The 24,908-nt window shown below is 37.7% G+C and overlaps 1 protein-coding gene across 3 annotated transcripts in view; it reads right to left on the minus strand.

Annotated features, from left to right (window-relative positions):
• Positions 1-19,752, minus strand: part of CDIN1 (CDAN1 interacting nuclease 1) — a 218,727-nt gene extending 198,975 nt beyond the window's left edge. For all 3 annotated transcript variants that reach the window (XM_082618124.1, XM_082618125.1, XM_082618126.1), the window contains exon 1: positions 19,449-19,752. In XM_082618124.1, coding sequence (XP_082474250.1) covers positions 19,449-19,549 — 101 coding nt within the window. In that variant the 5' untranslated portion in view covers positions 19,550-19,752. The remainder of the gene's footprint in view (positions 1-19,448) is intronic.
• Positions 19,753-24,908: the final 5,156 nt, after the last annotated feature.

Below are 24,908 nucleotides of genomic sequence, written 5' to 3' on the forward strand. Positions count from 1 at the left end.
ACTGCTAAGCAGGAGGTTCAATATTTGCATGCTCTTCTATTGTGAAAATGTAACAGTGACAGCACTGTGTCAAATTCTTTTCCCTCTAGAACTTTAACTCCATAGGAGAGGCATGGCTGACAGATGACTCCCCAACATCTGTGTTATGTACACTCCACAGCTGAGGAGCCCCAGATCACTGTCAGAACATCGCAGAGATGACCTGCGCCTTTCTTATGCCTTCTTCTTATCCCTGTCCCCCACCAAAATATATACACATTCATATATACATATATATATATATCTACAATACAAATAATGCAAGTTTCAACAAAATGTAAAAATGGCAAGTCAGATGAACATAATTTATAGTCATTAAACTGTTCACGTAGCAGCTCAATATATATTGTATAGATGTCCTATACCAAATAATTGATCAGACCTGACACAGTGCACATATCATATTGTTTTATTTAGTACACTTACTAAAATGTCATGGATCAAGCATCACTTGTGAAAGCACAGAGAAAGCACTAGAAAGTATTTATTCATCTCCCGTGATTTATTTTGATTTCCCTTACAGCTACATGATAAAGTGGAACTCACAAAATTACAAGGTTAAGGTGTTTACACAGCCATTGCTTCATCTACTAAAATATAACAAATGGCTTCATGTCTGATATATTTTACTTTCATTTAGTGTTAAGTAGTACACTGGGCTAAGCACTTAGCTGCCTACTGAATATTTTAATATTTTTAAATAGGACTTGAACACCCTGACCCGGAAAGTGGGGGCTTAAGAAACAATTGTAGAAAGAAGAGCAAGTTCTTTGTATGGTGCTAGATAGAATACTGGCCAAAAAAGAAGAAACACGCTTCTAACTTTTCTTCTCAAAGGGATCATAAAAATAAGCACTGGTCTGCACTAGGAAGTTCACAAGAATTCACTAAGTGCATAAAGGACCACGATACCATGCTAGGCACCAATGGGAGGAACTGGAAGATAAAATCATAGCAAAACACAGGGCTCCTATCCTTAAGGGATTCACAATCAGTGAAATAGAAAGTGAAAGACAGGAATATATACGTTCCAATGGTCAAAGAAAAACAAGTAAAAGTAACTATAGTGGTCAAAGAAAAATCTTAACCAATATTCAAATATTCAAGTGACCAAAAAGAAGTGGGGGGGAGGGATAGACAAAGAAAGAATTAGACGATGGCACTTAAGACTCCTTTTCATCAATTTTCCTTTAAAATGTTTTATCTGGAGGCAGGTCTCCCAGACAAGGAAGATGAGATGAAAAGGGTGATAAAAGATCAGAAGTGGGAGATGAGAGCCCAAAGTCGAAAAGGTCAATATAACTTTTCAAGAAAAACACGAAAGTTTGTTGGCCTCATCACTTTTGAGAGAACCATTAAAAACTTTATCAGATCAAACTGCCTTGGGAAAGAATACTAAGGGGGAAAAAAACAACTTTCAATTTCCAATGAACTATTTTGTTTAAAATGATGTAATAAAAGTGAGATGAAGATAAGGAAAAGATCTTTCTTAGGAACTAAATTTCGTTTCCATTTATGAGTGATAATTGTCCCAAGATACCTACAAAATAATAACCTTCCCACAGGTATCACTCTCACGTACCCAAAGAGACTCCATATGTTTCAAGGTGCAGACACTGCAGTACAGAAGCAAGGCTTAAGCTTCTCAAAAACTTTGCTTCACCATCATATGACAGGAAAGCTGACAGTCAATGAGATACTTCAGGTGGAGCAAGAAGATCATGAAGCCATATTATATTGTACTGCACGTTAGGCAGCAGAGTGACTTTAGATGAATAACAGGTTACAGTAAAAATACTGAAGTGTCTATCATACTGCACCCTCAGAAAGGAAAGATAAAGACTATGGAGTCAAACAGAGTTCAATATAAAAACAGTAAAGTTCCAATCTCCCCAAAGAAAAGAACTAAAAATAGGAAAATAATCTTGCTCAGTTTAATACATAATGATAATGGCACCTGAAAAATCCTTGTAAAGAACAATTTAACCCTTGCAGCTTCATGTTACAGCAAAATCACTTTACCCATATTGAAGGGGTCATGCAAAGATGAGCACCGGTATTAACAGACAGCCTTAAACGCTGGGGTTTCTGGGGGGGGTTGTGCCTCAAAAATATTCAACAACAGTTAATTGAGAGCATTGAAGAAAAGAATGAGTTTGAGTGTTGCAAACTCTTGCTGGGACCCCTATCATCACCATCAGTCTGGCATTTTATTTCTAAACAAGAAATACATTTTACCTTTCTGAGATTATTTTCTGGTTACAAGCCAACCATTATGAACCTTTCAGGGAATCACTGAATAGGGCAGTTAAAGGGATAAACAATTATAAAAATAACTGTCACAAGTGCATACATTTTATTTTATTTAGTGATGTAATAAGCTTAGGGGCATATATCAGGTCCAAAATGGTCTTGGTCATTAAGTTAAGCAATAAATCATAGGTCTTGCCAACAACGACAGCAAACAGATGCTAACAAGGAAATGTATTATTTAATATTGCCACGTGTTATAAAAATGTAACTATGTTTAAGACATGTCTTAAATTTTTATAATAATATGCATTTAATACGTTACTATTTGACATATGCAGGAATCAGATTTATAGGTCCCATTCTGTAGCTTCTTCTTCTGTGAACATGAGAGCATATTCTGGATTTTTTTTTTTTTTTTTGAAACAAGAGGGGAAACCTTTACAGTGCATGCTTGCAACAATATCTAATTGGTTGTCTTGCTGTTTTGTAGTAAATAATGTCAACACTGAAACTCATTAAAAAGAAGAAATCTATGCACTTTGCCAGGACAGAAAAACTGAACATTTTTAAATCACAATTTTTAAAGAAGCCTTATAGTCTAAGAAAGTATAAGAGCACTTTTTAATCAAGTTGTTGCCAACCAATTTTTTTCACATTCATTTTGAGCACGATCCCAGACAAAAATATACTAACTTGATTAACAAGTTCAACAAAAATGTAGAAGCCAACTAGCTAAGAAAAATCCTACTTTATATCTTCATGCAAAAATCCTAAGAATCAAACAGTATCTCAAAACACAAACTCATTTAAAATCGAGTCTCTCTTCAAAATATGTCAAGCCGTAATATTCCCTTAATATTCCTTTCAGATCAGTAGGCTTACATATCTTAGCAGCAGGTTCAACCCTCCTAGTGAAAGGGCTTGGGAGGGAAGGAAGGAATTAGGGTCCAAGGAACTTATCTAAAACCTCTTTAAAAAAAAAAAAAAAAACAGCTTCTTTTAACATCAACAAGATGCCAACACTGCTAAAAGCATTTTTCATTTGCACACTATTTTGTTTGAGTGTCCTTTTCAATCAACTCTCCTAACTGCCAGTATGGTCTTCCCCCTTTCTTGTGTAGACAAGAGTCCATGCCTTAGAACACTTGAAGAAGCAGTGCTTGGAATATGGAAACTAAATTTTCTTCATTAAATCTACTGAAGCAGATATTAAAAATGCATTTAATATACTGGCGATGGTCCGTGGGCACCGCTGACTGTGACAGGCCAGTTACTGATGATGTGCCATCAGATGGCCTTCTCAGCAGGCGCCTGGGTCTCAGGCTGCTGAAGGACAGCAATATCTTCCCTCGTGTGTAAGCTCTATTCATCTCCCAAGTATTTACTAAATCACAGGCCTCTGCACACATAGCCCACGTTTCAGCGTATGCTAACAAATGATGGATGGCCTCATCAATTCGTTATGTCCTGAAAGCATGGTTTCCTGCCATTCCAATCACCAAACCTCAGTGCTCCAGAGCTGATCAGTCCTGGGGAATATATTTTGCAGGCTCGATTAAAAGAGTAGAAGTTCTTTCCATTAGAGTCTCTGACACTCTCCCCTGACTGTTTGTTGTTTCAACCAATTATTTGGGTAGAATAATCATTAAGTATTCAGACAATATAACGCTGGCAGGTTTTTTCCTGATGTTTGCTAACGTGCAGTTTCATCTAGGACAAAACCGTTGAGCTACTCACTAGTAAAATTTATGTTTTAAAACATTTTTTCCTTCTATGCACAGCAGGCAAAACCTTAAAAATAGTTTATATCATATTATAACGTAAATGCATTAGCAGATGCATTTCAAAGAAACTTTCAAGGGAATAACCTGTCTCTAAATCATCTAAACCTTTTAAGACAATAATTCATGAGAGTTCTCTTAATTATAATCTAGATAAAGGTACAAAGTACTTAAAAATTCTTCTGACAGTTCCAAAGTTAGATGACAAAAGTTCAACTTGTCAAAGAAATAAACCCTCTTAAAAGAAGATGTATTTTCAGTTCCAAGGTTATATATGTCAGTTGTCTTTTCTATAAGCCATAAGAACATTTTTATTTTTAGCTAAGGCTTATCTACAGAACAGAAAATAATAGCACACTCATGCCTTTCACTCAGAAACAGTAAACTTTATAAAAACAGGCAAACTTACCACAGCTAAACAGATAGCTGAGCTTTGAGGAAATGGAACGGCATTAAAAAGCTAAACAACTTGCTATAAATAAGCTCCTGGAAATGCTAAAAATTAAAAACAAAAAACAAAAAACTGCCAGACTCCCATTTAGCCAATAGCTACATAGGCTCTGAAGTACCTACAATCAGCATAAGTTCTGCCACGTTGCCCTGCCATTCACCTCAACCTTGACCTCAAGATTAAGCTCACTTTTATTGTGCACAAAGGTCACCTGTATTAGATCAAAATTCAAAGTCCCTTGTCAGAAAAGGTTGATATATTCCAACCTTTCTTTCTCCATGTATCAAATTTTTCATGGTAAAGTCATATTCAGCAGACAGTATATTCAGCAATTTATTGTGTCAGTGTAATACAGTGCAGAATACAATTGTTCAAAAAGCTATCACACGAATAAAATATTTTTCATGAAAATGTGCCAAACCTAGTCTCCTTACACACCTCTAACATGAAAACTAACTGAATCTTGTTTTTACAGTTCACAAGAGTTATACGGCAAATAACGGTCCTCAAAATACAATCTATAGTATAGTTATGACTTTTACTTCCATAATCTTTGGCTACAGGCAACTATTTTTCAGAGTGTTGCTCAAAGTTTTTAAGTATAATTTTTTTAAAAGCATGAAGATCTCTAACCAGTTTTCATACTTTTATTCCAATTTGGCCTAAGCCGCTTAAGTGAAGTAGGTCTAAATCTGAAAGCCTCTCCGACCTAGAACTTAGAGGAAGATATGCTCTATAATAAAATAGAAAAGGAAGGGCAAAAATTACTATATTGCCCAACTCATTATTATTGCAACTATATGATCAGCAGAACTGCACAAATAAGATAAATTAAGCAAATTCTCTGCAGGCAGCATTCTAGAATACACTGTAATTAAAAATAAGCAAAGCCTTAAGGGACAATAAATCTATTTTCTTTTAAAAAGTTTCTGCAATTTCTTTGTGCTTACCATAAGGTCTTTTTCATAATCAGTATTAGCACCAGGAATAGATTTTAAGATTGTTTAAAAACACTAGTTCTTTAAATTTATTAACTTTAAAATTTTATTTATTTATTTATTTATTTTTATTTTTGGCTTCACCAGATCTTCATAGCTGCCTGCGGGCTTTCTCTAGTTGGGGCGAGCAGTGGCTACTCTTCATTGCAGTGCGCAGGCTTCTCCTTGCGGTGGCTTCTCTTGTTGCAAAGCACGGGCTCTAGACGCGTGGGCTTCAGTAGTTGTGGCACACGGGCTTAGTTGCTCCTCGGCACGTGGGATGTTCCCGGACCAGGGATCGAACCTGTGTCCCCTGCATTGGCAGGTGGATTCTTAACCACTGGACCACCAGGGAAGACCCCAAATTTATTAATCTTTATATTAAACACTAAAATCAATGTTCACGCTCGTGTGATGATCTGTGGTATCCAACAAACTCTCCATGCCCTGGAAGACTGACTTGAACTTACATAACTACTGGACTCAAACTACTTCCTGGTGCAGAACCCTCACTCCAAAACTGGTATTCACCCAAATATCTTTCATAAATTCATAACCACCTTGTTATTAAGGTGAGGCAAGAATATAAAAGAGCTTCCAGAATATGCGGGGTGGGGGGGAGTTGCATTTGAGAAAAGTAATTAGACAAGAACATACTTTAAAATTCTCAGGTTTTAACATTCCCACTTATTCTGTCTTAGGCAGAGATCATGTTACATAACCATTTTCTATGCTGGGGGTGGGGAGTGGGGGGAATCAATCTAAACCTTGATATGCCCATTTGTCATCAACATAAAAGCACATCGTGGTTGCCAGTGTCATCTAAAGACTATATTTTCACCATAATTTGCTAAAAGCAGTTCTCCTATTACCCAGGGGGTTAAAGAAAAACACTTTGGAAACCTAGAAAATAAAGAGGTTTGTTTAGGTAAAATCTTTTCAGTTCTAACACTGAGTCTATTATAAGCATAGATACCATCGCAACAAGCATCCTTAAATCAACAATGGTAACAATAACAGCAGCAGCAAAATTAATTTGACACAGTATCAGGAACTACGCTAATCATTTTCTATGTACTATCTTATGTCAAGTTCATAACAATCCCATTTTATAAACAAGGACACTGAGGCACCAAGAGGTCACCTGGCAAGTAAGTCATGAAGCTGGAATTCATATGTCTATTTCCAGAACCAAGTTCTTTAAACCAATATAAAAAACTGCCTCAACAACAAAAAACTGAATGACCTCCTGGAGTTCACAGTAATAGGGTTTTGCTTCCTATCGATTTATACAATAATTAACCATAAGCAGAGAGAGCTAAATAAACCACCCAAGGTCAATCACAAGCCATGGCAACTCTGCCAAACTCAATACCACTTGGCCAGCCCACCAGTGTGGGCCCATCCCCACAGAGAATTCCACTTGACATTCTAAAATTCACATATGCTTGGCTAATATTGTTAATTTTATTGTCCACCTCTGTTTTAGTTGTATGTTGCCATATTATTTTATTACTGATACTTTGGACATAGAAAAGAAATACTCACATCTGAACATGTGACAATTATAATCAATTGGCTATCTCCCAATCTTTTTTCATTACAATTGCAGAGATACTTTATTTTCTTTTTTATATTGGAGTAACTGCCAAGGGAAGTTGTAACAACTAAGCTTGAAGTTTCTCTTAAAATAATTTCTGACATGATAAACCCTCAGGTATACCACTGGAGCATTTCTAAATTCCTAAAGAGTGAATAATCACTAAATTAAGCCAATGAATCTACTATGAAAGGGATTAATTTTCCTAAATGAGACATGTATATAGCTTTTGTTTTTTTAACTAAGCAGCATTTTCCTCAGGTCAGTTCAATCAAATGTCCATTATGATATGTTTCATAACACTGACAATATACTAGGTACTGAATGGAATTCTAGTTCTCACAATAACCATAGTGGGGGGAAAGATATGTATCTTCTCTCTGGACAAAAAAAAAAAAAAAAAAAAAAAAGCCGGGGTGGGCAGGAAGAAAACCCAACTCACAAAAATATTTTAATTTCTAAGAATAAATGAGGTACAGATGTATGTGTTATGAGCCCTTTCTAGGAAAAAAGCTATGCTGATGGTATACAATGGCTCAGGGGCTTAAGAAATGCCTTTGGTGGCAGTGGGGAGGGACAGGGGAGCCGAGGTTTGTAGCACGGGCCAATTTCTGTGGTGTAAACACTCCCACTGTGGCTGATTTTAAGCCACCGATGTGAGGTCACAGTGTGTAGAGTGGGGAAAAGATGCTTCCGATCAGCTCTCACAAGCTGGAAAGAGCCAGCTCCAGCTCCCATGGGCTGTAGGCCAAATTCAGCCCACAGACTTGTTCTGTTTGGCCAGGAAAATGTTGGCCCACACACTGTTTTTCAAAATTCAAACAAATTGACAACATTTAAAATTCAGGATTTTTTTTTCTGAAAACATCAGATCTAGAGCTGCTTTCTAGAGAATAGAAGACCTGGCAGCCCTGGGCCCACATTCCATCATGGCAACAGATGGCTGGCATAAGGTTGCAGCTGCCCTGCCCGTGCACACAACTGTCCCTTCACTTTGCCATGATCCCAACCTGGCCAGCTCCATTCCTTCACTCCTCGCTGATCCAACCTGGCCCCTAGACTCCTAGGGCATTCGGTGATCTTTCATTAAAGAGCATGAAGGGAGAGTTTTGCCTTCAAATGTGTAACTTTGGTCAAATCCTCCCTCAGTGTATGCCCCTCTAACACTAACCATTTGACTAGATGATCTCTAGTTGCTATCTCAGTCCAACACTCTCCAAGTCACTGAATCTGAAATCATGAGAGAGGTATGCAGGTCCCTCTGGAGAAGCTTCTGTGATCAGCATATGAACAGCTCCAAACACGCCCACCAAAGTGCAAATAAAAATTTTAAATGTTATGAACTGGAGGTTAAATGTATTTTTACCTTAATATATATTTTAGCTGGCCTCAGGAAATTAGAATTTAGATAACGTTAACTTTGTCAGTTAACAAATGATGTTTGTGAGCTATTTGTTACATCTAGGCTGTAGGGGTCTGTGGGGTTTTTAACGCTATACAACCAAGAGTCTCTTATATCCCCAGTCCATTTACTATTTTAGCTAAATGGGGCTTGAAGCGTGAGTTAATTTCAAGTTTTATTAGCTTTCCCTACCAGTATTATCAGCAAAAACAAATAGCAGTGTAATATACCTTAAGCAAAAGATATCAGCTTGGAAGAGTTGTAGACAGAAACAAAAAATCGAAAAAAATAAATTGCCAGTCTAATTTCATGTGTGATTGTAGTAAGATGCATTTAAATGATGTTTTGCTTTCCCACGTCCCATCTACAAAGGAGGCCACCTACAAAGCGCCTTATTCCCCGACAAGTCTTAGACACCATCTCACAAGTTATGGAATCTTAGGGGGCTAAGGTGTGGCATGGGCATTAGTGACAAACCATGAGGTAGTTTCACCCTTCATTTCTATTCATCCTAAAGTTGAAGTTGGGTACCCACAGCATTCTTGGATGAAACATACCCAGTTCTGACTATTTGAGAGTGATCACAAATATCCATGACAAACGCTAATTCATAAGCTTGTTGAGGGTAAATCTGGATCTTCCATACCCCTAGGCTGATGTGGGGAGCAGCAAGTCAATTAGCTGAGAAATGAGTTTAACTTTGGTTAAAAAGCACATCAAACTTTGTAGACCTTTGCCATCCTATATAGTGCTAGCTGCATATTTGAGGATTTTCAACAGCCATAAGCGATAACCCTTGTAAATATCAAGGGTCTGCTATGCCTCTTATTTCCTAAAACAGGATAAATACAAGATCAGAGTTTATATATCATCCTTTCTAGGGCCTAAAGCAAAGGACAGGTCTAACAATAACCAAAAGATTAAAAATAAATATGTGAGTTTTGTTAGAGAGGGTGAAAATGCATCATCTATTTTAAGTCTCAGTCTAGTATATGACTACTGCTCCCAGGACACCTCAGAAAAAGCCTGAGTTTCACACAGAATTGCTCCAATTCACGTGAGTCAGCATTCAGTCAAGGAAAGACCCAGTGCTTATGTATTTTACTGAACAACAGTATCAAGAGACATGAATCCACCTTACTTTTTCCTCTACTTGCATTACTTTGTTTCAAAATATTTATTCCCATAGTGTTGAAGTTATTTCTCTAAGTTTAACAGGTTTCAAACATTTTTAGCAGCTGAATCTCAATATTTAAAACACATAAAAGAAATAAGCCCTGATATATTTTAACATTTTACTTTGGATGGAAAATTGCAGAGCTCTCGGTTTCCTCAATGAGACTGCGGGTTTTATCAGGTCACAGTTGGAACACCACACTAGGCTAAAAAATGAAAACAAAAAAACGTATTTGCTGCCTTGAAGGGACAGAAAAGATCACCTCTCAGTCAACAGAAGACACTTGAAAAAGCTGACATTGTCAACTGTATCACTGTTCTTTGGCAAGAAGGAAGCTTTGGTGTATAAGGAAGAGTTATTAACTTTTAAATACGTTATCAAGATGCCTCCTGAAAGGTAGGGATGGAGAGCAGAAAGAAAAGAAGAGGCATGTGTTAGTTCCCCAAAGTGGCCAAAAAAGGGCTGGATTCATGACCAGCCAGGTACCATTATTAATCCATCATGCACAGACTGCTCCATGCTGGTTTCAAACCTATGGACTGAATCATCCTGGATCCAGCTGTCTGTTTGCTCCCCTAAGAAATGGAGACTTGTCATTCAGTAAGAAGTTGTAACCAAGCACATTTCCGGTGTTCACCATATACCAGCTCACCACAGAAGCAATTTGAAAGCAGAATGTCTAAAACAAACACTTGAAGACACTTCCCACCAAGAAAAAGACAACTGAAAATAAAAGGAAGGAAAATTTATTCTTTACCCATCTCCCATATGATTTTCATTCCGGTATATGACTTTTAAGGTCACTTTTCATACCTACTCTGAAAAAGGACTTTTATATTGCTTGATTGCTTTTTTTTAAGGAAAATTGAACCTATATGACAAAGTTGCACAAAATGTGTAATAAAAACATAATGGTAAATTCAGTCAACATTTGTTGAGAGTCAAATTATAAAATATTATCACCCTATACATCTATTGAACATTTTTCTCCTAGGGAAATATATAATTCCTCTTTATTGTACCAGCAAACATTCCGGGATGGGTTATTACTTAGTAGACTAAAGTTTGATGCCTGAATATAGACTTAAAAATGAAGTCAATAATCTAATAACATAAAAGTCTCCCCCTCAAACTAATAAGAAATATTGTCAGCGTATATGTTCTTCTCAGGATAACACTATCTGAGGTTTTCGTCAAATATTCCTTTTCAGGAATTCAAGCTCATCTCACTTTTACAACTATGCAAATGCCAAGGGGCACAAACATGTGATAAAAGCTAAGTACTTCTTTCAGAAAGTGAAGATGCCATATACTTAACAAAATAACCTTCCAGGAGAGTCTTTAAAGCTAGGCTACAATGCAGCAACAAAATAAAAGCCTGAAATCTCAGAGTAAAAAAGCATATTTTAAAAGATGACTAAAGGAAATATATGAAATAATCATATTCTTAGGTCAATTTTTAGACCAATTTCTTTTCCAATTTGCACTAATGATCAATACAGAAGTACTCCTAGGTGTATTTCCTAAGTATATGAGTATTATTTTTGAAGGGCATATAAATTAATTATATTTCTTTGGCAAAAATACCAAAAGAATTTCCAGTTCAATAATAGGCTGACTGGGAGATCAGCTCGGTGCTTTGTGACCGCCTGGAGGGGTGGGATGGGGAGGGTGGGAGGGAGGGAGATGCATGAGGGAAGGGATGTGGGAACAGATGTATATGTATGACTGATTCACTTTGTTATAAAGCAGAAACTAATAAAAAGAAAAAAAAATTAAAAAAAAAAAATAATAGGCTGACTTTTTCTCCCTTTATGAGCTATTCTCACTCATGATTCTGGAACTCAGGTCCACCATAACATTAGTATAGAAAATTGACTAGCAACTGAGTACCAACCTTCAATTCAACAGAAATAATCTTCCAATTTTAGTAAACCATGCCCTACAGTATTAATTATACAGGCAATGTGCTACTATTATTCTAAAAAATCAGTGACTCTAGGTTTAAAAGTCTGGGTTTTTTTTTAATGGCATTATATATTGCTATGAAAGATTTAAGGCAAGTTTCTGATATCTGGGCCATATTCAACTAATGATCAAAATCTGTGTGTTTACAGCTGATCCATATCAAAACAAACTGACCAAATCAACTGAACCATATCAAAGCAAATTTGTGTCTTCTATGTTTCAAAGGTTACTACTCAGACATTTCTTTTACTGTAGGCCATTTACTAAATTCTAATAATAACAGTAATTGTATTTACCATCTATTAAATACTTACCAGGACCTCTACACCGTACTAAGTGTTTTACATGTCTTATTTCACTTAATCCTCACAACAGCTTTAAGGAACTGAAGAGCAAGGGGCAACAGAGCAAGAGGAAGAATCTGGAGTCAGACTCTGCCTGGGTTTGAATCCTGTTTCTCCTACTTACTAGCTGTGGAGCTTCATCCCTCCTTTTACAGATGAGGCAACTATGACTCAGATAAAAAGAGGCAGAGCCAAGTCATTTCCCAAGAACAAATGGTTAAGGAAGCAGAAACAATGAAATACAAGATTTCCTATGGGAAATGGGGACAGGTTAAAATGGATCTGGAGGGGGGTGGGGGGGTTTCAAAAAAGGACAACTGTAACCAGTGGTAGCACCAAATGAAGCTAGGCCACCTTAAATGCAAAAGCTAAGGAAAATTGTTGTGCTTGTCCCAAGCAGGTCCCTTCACTACTCCACTCCTAACCAGACTAGAGCCCTAGGTCCACTGCCAAGAACTACTAAGTTCAATACTGGCAAATACACAGCAGAGCCAGCCTTAACTCCAGTTCTCAGAGTCAGGTGAAGACCTCAAGAAAATGAGCCAAGTGTATATCAGTTTAAGCACAGGGAGGCCAGCCAAACGAGTTTTTTTTTTTTTTTGTGGTACACAGGCCTCTCACTGCTATGGCCTCTCCCGTTGCGGAGCAACAAGCTCTGGACGCGCAGGCTCAGCGGCCATGGCTCAGGGGCCCAGCCGCCCCACGGCATGTGGGATCTTCCCGGACCGGGGCACGAACCCGTGTCCCCTGCATCGGCAGGCGGACTCTCAACCACTGCGCCACCAGGGAAGCCCCAAACAAGTTTTTAACTACTTCTTTTGAGATTTCTCTAGGAACAGCCTCATAATAGTGAATGGTTGCCTATATTGTAAATGTTGCATCCAAGACAAAAAAAAAAAAAAAAAAGCTTAGAAATGTGGAAGTCACCATTAGAAAAACCTATGCAAGGATTCCTAAGAGAAAAAAGATACAGGAACAAGGTAAAGACACTTATTTGCTTAGAGATTTATGTTATCAAGAGTTTGACTTATGACTCATTAATATAGGCATAGATAGCAACCAAATAACTAATGCACAGCAAAGGAACTTGGAAAAATTAAATTGTGCCAAAGGGTTATTTACCAACAAAAGAATTTCCAACAAAGTTATATCTCCTCTAAGAATCCGTTTTGACTAACCATATGTGAACTAACTGTACAACAAATCCTGCGGTTTCTAACATTCTATGATTCTAATAATTTATAGCTATTAGATGTGTCTTAAACTCTTTCCTCAGACTACAAGTTATTCAAAATTAATTACTACATTATCCTTTCTGTTTTCTAAAAATTATCCAAATAGTGTCACAAACATAGTGAGCACAGGGTGAGTTATTACAGACCAAATGCTGTAAGAGGTGAATAAACTGCAAGGACCAGTGAAAATCATGGGCTGACTGTAGGATGGATTGTTTCACATAAAATGGTGGTAGAGGATGATACTAGTTGACAGGGTACTCCAGTGAGAGTAATAGAAAATCACCGATAAGGGCTTCCCTGGTGGCGCAGTGGTTAAGAATCCACCTGCCAGTGGACACGGGTTCGAGCCCTGGTCCGGGAAGATCCCACATGCTGCGGAGCAACTAAGCCCGTGAGCCACAACTACTGAGCCTGTGCTCTAGAGCCCTCAAGCCACAACTACTGAAGCTCTCATGCCTAGGGTCCAGGCTCCGCAACAAGAGAAGCCACTGCAATAAGAAGCCCGCGCACCACAACAAAGAGTAGCCCCCGCTCGCCACAACTAGAGAAAAGCCTGCACGCAGCAACAAAGACCCAATGCAGCAAAAAGTAAATAAATAAATTTATTTTAAAAAGAAAATAAAAAAAAAGAAAATCACTGATAGGCAATCCCCACAGTAACTATTTCATGCAAGAACCATTGATGGATGCTAAAATCAGAGTGAAAAAGCGTGAGGTGAGAAACTGGATATTTGCAGAGTCTCAAAGGATATCCCCACAAGGCAATTATTGGAAAGCGAACTTTACAGTGGAGAAACTTGGCAGACACCACCCCTTAACCAAGTGAATAACGTTAACCTCAGCAGTAGTAAGACATACAAAGTCAGATCCCCCTTGATATGATGCCCTGAGAAAGGCACAACATCACTTCTGGGGTATTTATGCCAAAAATGTTTACCCTCCTCTGATCATGAGAAAACATTAAGCACAAACTTAGGGACATTCAACAAAATAACTGACCAGTACCCTTCAAAAATGTCAAGTTCATAGAAGACAAAAAAATATTAAGGAATAGTCATAGCCTGGAGGAGACCAAAAAGAAGACATGACAACTAATCTAATGTGTGATCCTGAAATAGAAAAGAGACAGTCAAAAAACAAACAAACAAAACAGAACAATAACAACAACAACAAAAAACTAGCAAAGTTCAAAACAGGTCTGTAAATTATTTGGCTATATTGCATTAAAATCAATTTCCTGGTTTTGACAATTGTATGTTGGTTATGTAAGATGTTAACATTAGGGGAACCTGAGTGAAGGATATATGGTTAACATTTCTGCAACTTTTCTGTAAGTTGAAAATTTCAAAATAAGATATATATATATTTATACATCTTTAATATTTATATATATAAATAAAGAATGATATATAATCAGATATATATGTAGTGTTTGGGCAGGAAAATACAGTGTAAAATACGACCTGATAAGTAGCAGCTGAATGGGCTGGGGGCTTCTACTTGAATAAGGAAGTCCAGGAATAAGCTGGGAGATGCAAATCAATGACTATATCCTCAGCAAGTACTTAGATACAGTATTCCTACGTTTTGGGGGGTCAAAGGGTCCATTTAATGTAAAACTGCAAAATAGAATAGAATAGAATAGAATAAGGGTGAGTTTAGGAGTTGTAAAATATTAGACATCACAAAATTCTACTCCTTCATTTTAAGTGGGAGGATTGTGAGACCAGAGTGGCTAAGGTGATGGCCCAAGTTCAATGTAGTGACATGGAAAAACAAAAATTTGTAATTTCAGTGAAAACAAATAGGCCATGGAGAAACAAGGCTAGTAAGTAGAAACCACAGTATAAAATAAAAGTTAAGCTTCAGAAAAATGAAGCTATATATTCACCTTTGAGCATATACTAAAATAAACTGCAGCTAGAAAGATTATGGAATTAAAAATAAGAAAGAAAGCCATAAAGCACCTAGGAGAAAATTTAGGGGGAAGATTTATTTTTCATATCTTAGGACATGAAAGGACAAAAAAAGCATAAGCTTAAAGTTAAGAATATAAAAAAAATAACAATATTTAAAAGCACAACTGGGAAAATGTCTGCAACAAAAATATGACATGTAAAGCATCAACATCCTTAAGATATGCAGACCAATAAACAATAACAAATCAATAAACAGTAAGAGCAAACACACTGATAGACAATTAGGCAAAGGACACCAGGCAAGTAATTCAAGAGGAAGAAAATTAAATGGTTAATAAACAATGTGGAAAATATACAATGCATTATAGTCAAAAAATGTAAATTATGAAATGTCATTCTTGATCCATCATATTAAAGACTAAATGATGACTCTCTTCAACACTGACAAAAGTTGCAGAAACAAATACTGCCATGTGCTGTTGGTAATTGGATTAATACAATCTTTTTGATAGTAATTTGTCAATACACTTCAAAATCCTTCAAAACAGAAATATCCTTTGGTTTGAAATAGCTAGTTGTTATTAAAGTGTGGCCAATGGACCCTTGGAGTCCCTGAGACTCTCTCAGAAGTCTACAAGGTCAAAGCTATTTTTATAGAAACAGTAAGACATGATTTGCCTTTTCCTCTGTGTGACATTTGCACTGATGGTGCAAAAACAACAGTGGGCAAAACTGCCAGCTCCTGAGCACAAATCAAGACCTGGCACAACCGTCCTAGGAGTCACACACTTGCAGGAAGAAAGAAAGCCAGTTTCACATAAGAATATCTTAAGATTCACCTATTAATTTTATTAAATCTCAACCCCTGATACACATTCTTCTAACATTCTGTATAACAAAATAAGAAGTAAATGCAAAGCACGTCTACTGCATATCGAAGTATTATGACTGTCTCAAGGGAAAGCACTTGTATGATTGTTTGAGAGCTGAACTAGATGCCTTTTCCATGAAACACCATTTTTACTTGGATGAATGATGAACAAAGTATGATTATTCAGATTTGGATATCTGGCAGACATTTTCTCAAAAATAAACAACATGAGCCTGTCACTTCAAGGGAAACAACTGATAGTATTTGTTGCCAATGGAAAAATTTGAGCTTTCAAGGGAAAATCAAATATTGGAAAACTCTGTATCCATCACCGTAAATGTGACAGCTTCACATCTTACAGACTTTCTGATGAGATCAGTGGGGATACTAACAAATGTGATTTTTTTGGTGCTGTATAATAAAAGGTGACAACATTTAGAAGACTTGCATAACTCACAACCAACATTTTGCAAATGAACAATGCATGATGATAAAAATCATATATGGGTAAAAGATCCACTCAAAGTTCAAGACTGGCCAAAAAGTTCTATAATACGGTTTCACATTCCACATTGCAATTAACTTTTAAGAAAATACTACTTGCTGGGTACTACGTAGTAACAAAAATATCCACAGTTATCTGAAAAGTCTATTAAATTACTCTTCCCTTTTCCAACTACATATTTGTCTGAGGCCATAATTTCTTCATGTTCTTTAATCAAAACAGCATATCACAACATGTTGATTGCAGAAGCAGATATGTCTTCCTTCTATTAAGGCAGATATTAAAGAGATTTTGCAAAAGTGTAAAACAAGGCCATTTTTCTCACTAGCTTTTTGAAATGATGGTTATTAACCTTTAAAATTGGTTAAATTTAATAGGTTTATTATTGTTATTTTTAAATAAATAAGCAATTTTTAAAATTTCTGTTTTAATTTATATTTTAATAAACATCAACAGACATAACCCATATAAACAAAAGTTTTCTGGGGTCCTCAATACTTTTTTAGAGTGTAAGGAGATCTGGAGACCAAAAAGTTTGAAACCTGCTGATATGGTCATTCCCAATTTCTAAGATTCTAAAGTAAGAAAATAAGCAAACTTGGCATAATATATGTACAGAAATAGAAAATTAGAAAAACAAAACTCTTGATGTCCAGCAATATGGAACTGGATGGTACATCTAGAATGTGATATTATTAGTATTTGAAACAAATTATAAGGAATTTTTAAAGGTGAGTAATGCTCACTATATGTTAAGTGAGAAAAGCAAGATCTGTAAACTACATTAGCAGAGAAAGTACCACACTGAAAAAAAAAGGCTAGAAATATTTTTAAAATATGTTAACAGAAATTTTCAGAGCTATAGGATTATGAATAATTTTTATTTTCTTTACTGAGCATGTACTACTTTCAAAATCAGGAAAATAAAAAATTTTAGCAACTTTTAAAGGCATTTCAGTACTTTATTTTTAGAATTCAATCTAGGTGAACATCACACAAAAAAAATTGCTGCTGTTATTATTATTAATATTAAAACTAATTAAGGCAGCTTAGTATAGAACTCTGAACTGAAAGTCATGAAACCTGTATTCTAAACACTGTTAAGCCATTCAATAACTCTAGGCTTTTTGACAAGTCACTTAACCTCTTTGAGCCACCAGAAATTATCTCTGAGGTCCTTACTTCACCAATTCTCTGGCAAAATGAACGATCAAATCTAAAGGTTGTTCAAGTCCATTGCAAGAAACATCTAAAGTAAAACAGTGCTATGATGCAAACTGTAAGGCCAACTCCCAAATCACACTCTTTATGGAATTCCTACCGATGCTGCTAAATAGCTCTTTAATTCCTTCTGCAGACTGGTAGTGCAGGCTCTGTCAATAAAGTTTCTGGTAAAAGAAGAGTTAGTTATACCCTGAATGGTATTTGGGAGAAGCAAAAAATATTTGGCCATATTATGAATAAGAGAAAAAAGGGCATACGAGAATAAGCAAGACAGCATGGTGCCCCAAACGAATGGAGTCTTTCTTACGTGTACTTCATAAGTCCTTAATAACAGTAAAAGGAGGTTACCTCTAACGGAGAGGACAAGGTATTTGCTATGGAAAAGAATGAAAGAAAAAAAATGAGGGAGAGAGAAAGAGAAGAGGGAAAGGAAAAGAAAGAGAAGGGAAAATACAGTGCTAATATAAGTACGTAACAAGAGCAGAATTATCTAAATGTATGCTGTATCTTAAAATTGCCCAGAAAAATCTACCTAACCCCTTAGCTGACCAGCCTTCACCCTTCACTGTTCATTGGCAGAGTTGGCAAAGAGTTAATGACAGAAAATTAAATTCCAATTTGTCAATTTTGTTCCTTGTTAGCAAGTCTGATAAAAATCTTAGACTATAAAGGTTTAAATTAAATCTGGATAATATTAAAAAGAGATCCCTTCATTTTACAGATTAGGAAAACTGAGTCCTTCAAAAAAAACTGAGATCATAAAAGACCTTCACTTTGTACTTTACTAATACCAATTATCCAATAATCTCTCTTTCCTCAAGAAAACACTTCCATGATGATGTCAAAGACAAGGAAGCTAATGGTGCTCAGTGCCACAAAGTAAAATGGTATAAGTTTGGATTTGGTTTTGAAATAGAAGAAAGGTAAACAAACATTCTATACTTTTAACATGGCACAAATACAATAACCTGGTTGTTCTGGACTGGTTCTTTGTGTAATGCCAGGGCCTCAGTTTGCACATCTTTAAAATGAGGCAATCTATAGCATATAGTTGCTAAAGTCCCTTCTTAGAAAGTTGGAGAATCCTAAAAATCACTAAAAAAAAAAAAAAAAAGACATGCTTGGGGAGGAGGGAAGTATGAAATATACCTGGTATGGCTGTTCAAATGACCAATCTTGACCCAACAGTGGAATCCGTAGGGTACCAGTCTCTCTGCTGGCTTGAGAACACTTGCGGTCACTTCTTTGCAGTAGAGAGCCATAATAAACTACAAGAGGCCCCTTTAGGCCTGTACTCCCTTGTTTGTTTCCAGAGGCCAACTGAAAAGGGTCCTCCATTTCCACCTTTTGAATCTACAATTCATATTTCCACTTTGAGAGGGCCCTGCTACCCATCATTCATTCCTAGTATCTGTCAACCCCTAGACATTTATGCAGCACCTACTTATATGCACCCATCACCTAGCAAAAACCAAGTTTTCAATAAACATTTGTTGACTTGAAGGGATTCATCCATTAAGACTCTCCTGAGAAAAGCAGGTCAAAGAAGAAACCTTTTTCACCATTCCTGCTCTGCTAACACCTGACACTCATGTTCCTCCCCAGTCATGTGTGACACGTGGTTTCTAAGCGCTGGCTTTGCTGCCAGGCACAGCTACTGCAGGCAAAGGTCTCTTTGAGGGGGGAGATGGGCACTTACCTGGGGAACCTCTGCTTCAGCTTCCTCAGGCTCTGCCTGGTAGGCGGCACAGACACTAGGCACTGGGCTATCTCGTCGTATTGGGCTTTAGTCAGTATCATGTTGGGCCAGGGAGTGGGAGGTGGCAGTGAAAAGGAAAAAAACACCCTGGGCTTGAGCAGCCTTCGTGTCGGGAGACGAGGGGTGGGCACAATGCGGCACAGCGTTGTGTTCCCGACTTTCTGGGCTTGCCCCTACCCCTCTCCCTCCCGCACCCCTGGCTGCACAAGCCTGGGCTTCAGCCTGCAGCTCCGCGGCGGGAGGCGGGCTGTAGACCGACTGCCCTTCCTTGGCTTTCTGAGCAGCCGCAGAGGGCCCGGCCGAAGGCAACCTGCCGCCATGTCACTTAAGGGCAAGCCAACCAGGAAGTAACGGCCACAGGCAGAGGTGCCGCCTAAATTCTACTGGCAGGTCCTTGGGCAGGACCCACCTGGGATTAACGTGGGATGCTCTTGGCGGTCATGCCTTCCCTGTTGCCAGAAGCCAGGAAGTCCTGGCGCATCGACAAGGCAGCAGGGCCCACGTGTAACCGTGATCATTAAGCCTGAGCCCGAGAAAACCACTGCCAGGGCGCGCGATTTGAACACGCTTCCAATCGCGCCCGTTTTACCGCAGCTCCAATCGGAGACTGGCCTACAAAGAAATACGCCTTCTCTCGGTTCAAGGCTCCCTGCGCCCTGGGAGCGTCAGCGGAGGAGCTGTAAAACCCAAAACCCACTAGAATCGCTGTAGACGTACAGCTTGGCTTGTGTTGAGGGAAGTCTGACAATTTCTGCAGCTGGCGAGGAACACGGTTTTGGCCCTGTTGCGAAACAGGCTAGAAAACAAAACCCACATCATCAAACAGCGTGCAGTAAAGAATATCACTCTCACTCCTCACAGGTGCTCAAGAACTGAAATCATTACTTATTCATCTGTGAATCCCCAGCTCTCAGAAAATAGTAGGCATTCAATAAATGTTTGGAGAAATAAGTCAGTGAACGAATTTATCTGTTTTGTGTATGTGTTGTGAGTGGATCTCAGCTATCCCGAGGCCATTGATTAGGACATCAGTGGCTCCTTTAATCCTTTTAAAAAATCTATTTGGTTCTTAAAAGGCCATGTGTCATGTTTCTTTTCAAATTTTAACATTTTAAGCAAATGAAAGAAAAAGTGTTTCAATTTTAAATAACGTGAAAATGGTTAATTTTTTTTTTTAATCTGGAATAAGGCCTGGGTTAGAAGTTTAGCTTAGATATGCCTCCTTGGATAAATTTCTTAATCCGTCTAAACCTCAGTTCCTTTGTCTGTAAAATTGATTTTTAATTCATGGGGTTATTCGTAAGATTAAATAGGAGAGTACAAGGGATGGATTCCTTAGCTTAGCTTCCACCAGATAGTCTGTGGAAGATAAAGAGCCTGTATAAGACTACTTGATAGTGATAGGTCAGGGCATTTACCAGGTGTTGTTTGCTCCCTACACATTGACTTATTTGATCTGTATAATTTTCTAAGAGGTGGGTACTATTGCCATCCTCCTCGTCCTCCTCCTTTTTGTGCAGGGTGAATAAACTGAGGCATGAAAAGTTTAAGTAACTCTTCAGCGGTGATGAGAACAAGTAAGCAGCAGGGGTAAAGTTTAAACTCCTGAAATTTGGTTCCAGGGTCTGTGCTCTTGCCAACTCTCAGTAATGCTTAATTACTACACACAAAAAAGTCACACTCTCTTAGGCCAAAGGTTAAGAATTTTTTTGAAAGGAAACAATCTATATTTCAAAGAATCTTTTAGTCCATGTTTTAAAAAAGCTTCACCGCTTTATTTTCCCAGGCGTCTCCAAGTCCAGTATCAACATGGATCCTGAATTCAGCAACCATAGATTCCTTTGAATATTTACATCAGAATGTTTTCTTCCCATATGCTTTGCATCTAGCTCTGGTTGTGTGACATTAGTACATAACTATTTATTTATGGCAGCATGGCCTGGAGTTGCCACCTGGCTAGTTTGTTGCTGACCCTGCCATGACTCTTACATGAAAGCTAGCTGACGATAAGCAGACACCACTTGATTCCCCATTCCTTTCTCCTTCCCGACTTCACTCTTCTCAATTCACAGCCAACAGATTTTTATAGAAAACATCAGTTCAAGGATGTCTGCACTGGTTATTTTTTATAGTAACTCTTTTCTCTGGCTCTTGTCCTGCATTCACCCTCACAACCCTAAAGGAAAAGGCCAGGTTTGTTTTTCTGCTTTTATTTTTAACATGCCGGCAGTTTACAATTTTGACCCAAATCCAGTAGATTGTTTAGAGTTAGCGCCAGGGGAAAAGCACGGTGATGTTGCTGTTTTCATTGGCAGTGACAATTGTGTTGCTTATTAGGCACAAAATAGAAGCGAAGCAAAAATGTGGTGGTGGTATTGCTGTTTAGGTGTTTCTTATTTCCCTTGAATGTGAAATGCTTGGTGTAAGCCAATTATTTCTTTGAGGCATGCTTTCTCCCTCTCTTGAACCCCACTCTGTGCCCCTCATCCGCTCTTACTCCTTCTAGAGCTGTCTGTCTCTCTGTGCCTGGAGTTCCCCCACTGTTTCTCAGTCGGTCTGTCGGTAATACCGACCACTTTCTACTAAGTGAAGTAGGGTCGTGAAATGAAAACAGTACCAAAGGAAAAACCCAAAGAACTGGCTACCTGTTTAAAATCAGCCATAAATTGTGTAGCCTTGAGCAAGTGACAGCCTCTCTGATCCTGAATGTCCTCAGTGTAACCCCAAGAAGTGGAACTTTATAGTTCTGATAGGGAGAAAGAATCCATAAATACGAAAAAAGTGTAGGAAATCTTAGCAAGAAAATATGTCAAAATGGGGACTAGTGCAGCTCCCTGGAAGATGGTCCAGAATGAATAGCTTGACCAGATATCTTTCTGCCAATTCAGGACCACGTGAATAATGAACGATTTTAAAGGAGTGTGGTGTTTTCCAGGGAGGTGACAGAAGGTCATTTCAAGAAGAGTGCTAAACACAATGGACTAAAAATAAGAATGAGCCAAGTCACGCGCATGGGAAAGTTATTCTGGCTAGAGCAAAGAGTTCTAGGCAGACTGCAAAGGAGGTGAAGATGCTTCACCTTGGAAAGAGTCAGTTACATTTGTAAACAGTCTGTTGTTGAACCTGCCAAATCCAATGCATGGTTTTAAAAGTAAATACAGACATATTATCTTTATTATATTTTAAAACCTGATTCTACTCATGGAATCTTGTTAAAATCATCTCATTGATTATTTTAAAGAATAATAATTGAAGTTTACTAACTAACTAAAGAAGGGACTTAATATTATTTAAGCACCTATTATGCTCAAACACTGTCCCATTAGCCCCTGATCTATAGATTAGGAAACTGAGGGTCAAAGAGAGTAAAGGACTTGCCTGATGGGTCCAGCTAAATTGCAAAACCATGATTTGGACCCAAGTTAGTCCAACTATAAAACCTCATTTTCTCCATCATATTGTACTGTAATTCAAAAAGGAAAACCTCTTTGGTTGAATTATCCTCAATTAATCATTTATGCTTTGAAATAGGTAGCTTTCTTTGGTCACAACGAATGCCTGTTGAAGAGGCAGTGACCTTCGATTCTGACATTTAGCCAAAACACACTTTTAAAAGCTCATTTGGCCTCTTTCACCAGAAGGGACTGCATATGTTTTTCTTTGCCCTATGAACTACCACCTAAAGTGATGCGTCTTTTGAAACAAGTTTACGTCTCCATACTTTCCACCTATGAGTGACAAGTCATTTTATCCTAGTCCCCAAATAATACAGGTGCTTAGTAAAAAATAAAGATCAGAATAATTCAGTTATTGAGGGTCACAGCAATCACTGAACTTAATGAATGGAGGAAAACCAAAGGAAACATACAGAAAGACATTCCACACCATGATGGTGGAGCAGTTAACACTGAATAGTCCTGAGACCAAAAATTAAATGTTGGTTGCTTCGTGCAAATCAATGGTGAATGAACCATCGACAGAACCTAGTCTGTCAAACGAAGTGGCCCAATTCCAGAGGGAGGTTACATGTTGAAGGAGTTATTCACCAACGACCTGTTACAAACAAAAGCTGTGTCCCACGTGCATATAATTCAGAATGGCCCCTCTGCAAGTCTTACTTATTGGATAACTCTAAGAACCAATGTTGTGGGGATACTTACCAAGGGCAGGCACCATGCTAAGTACCTTACATACATCTATCTCCCTTTCATTCTCAGATCCAGCTTCAAGAGGTAAGTGCTATCCTTAAATCCATTTTCCAGGTGAGAAGCCTTAGGCATATACAGGTAGTTTCTATGTATATCATCAATTGTTTTATAACATTCTAGAATAGTGTTTCTCAGACTATCTGTGTTAAGGGCCCAGTTTTCCCCCAATTTGTCATAGACAAATACTTCTGTAAAATAAGGTAAAAAACTGAATTGCTTAAAAAATGAAATTTAAAAAGACAAAAACAAGTACCATGCAAGCCCCCAATTTGTTATTATGAGACTCAACAGACATACAATTACTCTGTCACATCGATATTAAGAAGTTCTAAATGCTTATTCTCAATTTCTGTACTTACCATATCAAGACATGTAAGAAAAAGTTTGAGAATCAGCACTGGTCTGTTGATCACATTGTGAGTAGAACTGTGCTGGTACCTTAGGAAGTCAAGATTGTAAGCCAGGTATGTGCAAAGTCTAGGACATCATACTTTCATGTACTCTTAGAAGAGAAGTATAACCTGTTCCTTTAGACGTCTAAGTATCAATCATCATTACTGTTACCATTATTCTATTGTATTTAGTTCTTCTAAGTGATGCATGTTTATTGAGATCAGCAGTGAAAATCCTTACAGGCTATTTCATATGCACCCTATAAAGTTATCACCATGTGTTTTTATAGCATAAAACCTAATTTCTTCCTTACATTATAAACCCATCCATCAGAGCTCATGTACCTCTTCTATTCAGAATCATACACAGAACACTATTGGCACATGATAAAGGCTATTAATTGACATTTACACATTTCCTATTATCACATTTGACAAGGATAAGAAACAAAAGTAGTGTTTTCCGAGATAATTTCTCCTGGGTGTTTGTTTGTTATAGCAAAAGGAAACGTGAACATGTTTGCTGAAGAAAGACTGAAGCTTCTTAAATTTTCTCCTCAGGCTCATCAGGGACTTGTGGATAATTTGCAGGCAATTTGTATCCCCTTTTCCTGCAGGACTAAACCTCAGATGTAATTTCTGCAGTTGTCAATCACTCTTCTTGTCCCCTAGACCATTCTATAAGAATACATCGTGTTCTGAGGGTTTTCTCACATTTATCAATTCAGGAATTGAAAGAAACGATGCTGGTGGAGTAGAAGGTTTCTACTGGAGAGAAAAAGGAATGAGAGGCAAGGAAT

This window comes from Mesoplodon mirus (assembly GCF_964341445.2).
Source record: "Mesoplodon mirus genome assembly, chromosome: 4".
In the NCBI taxonomy this organism is placed as follows: domain Eukaryota; kingdom Metazoa; phylum Chordata; class Mammalia; order Artiodactyla; family Ziphiidae; genus Mesoplodon; species Mesoplodon mirus.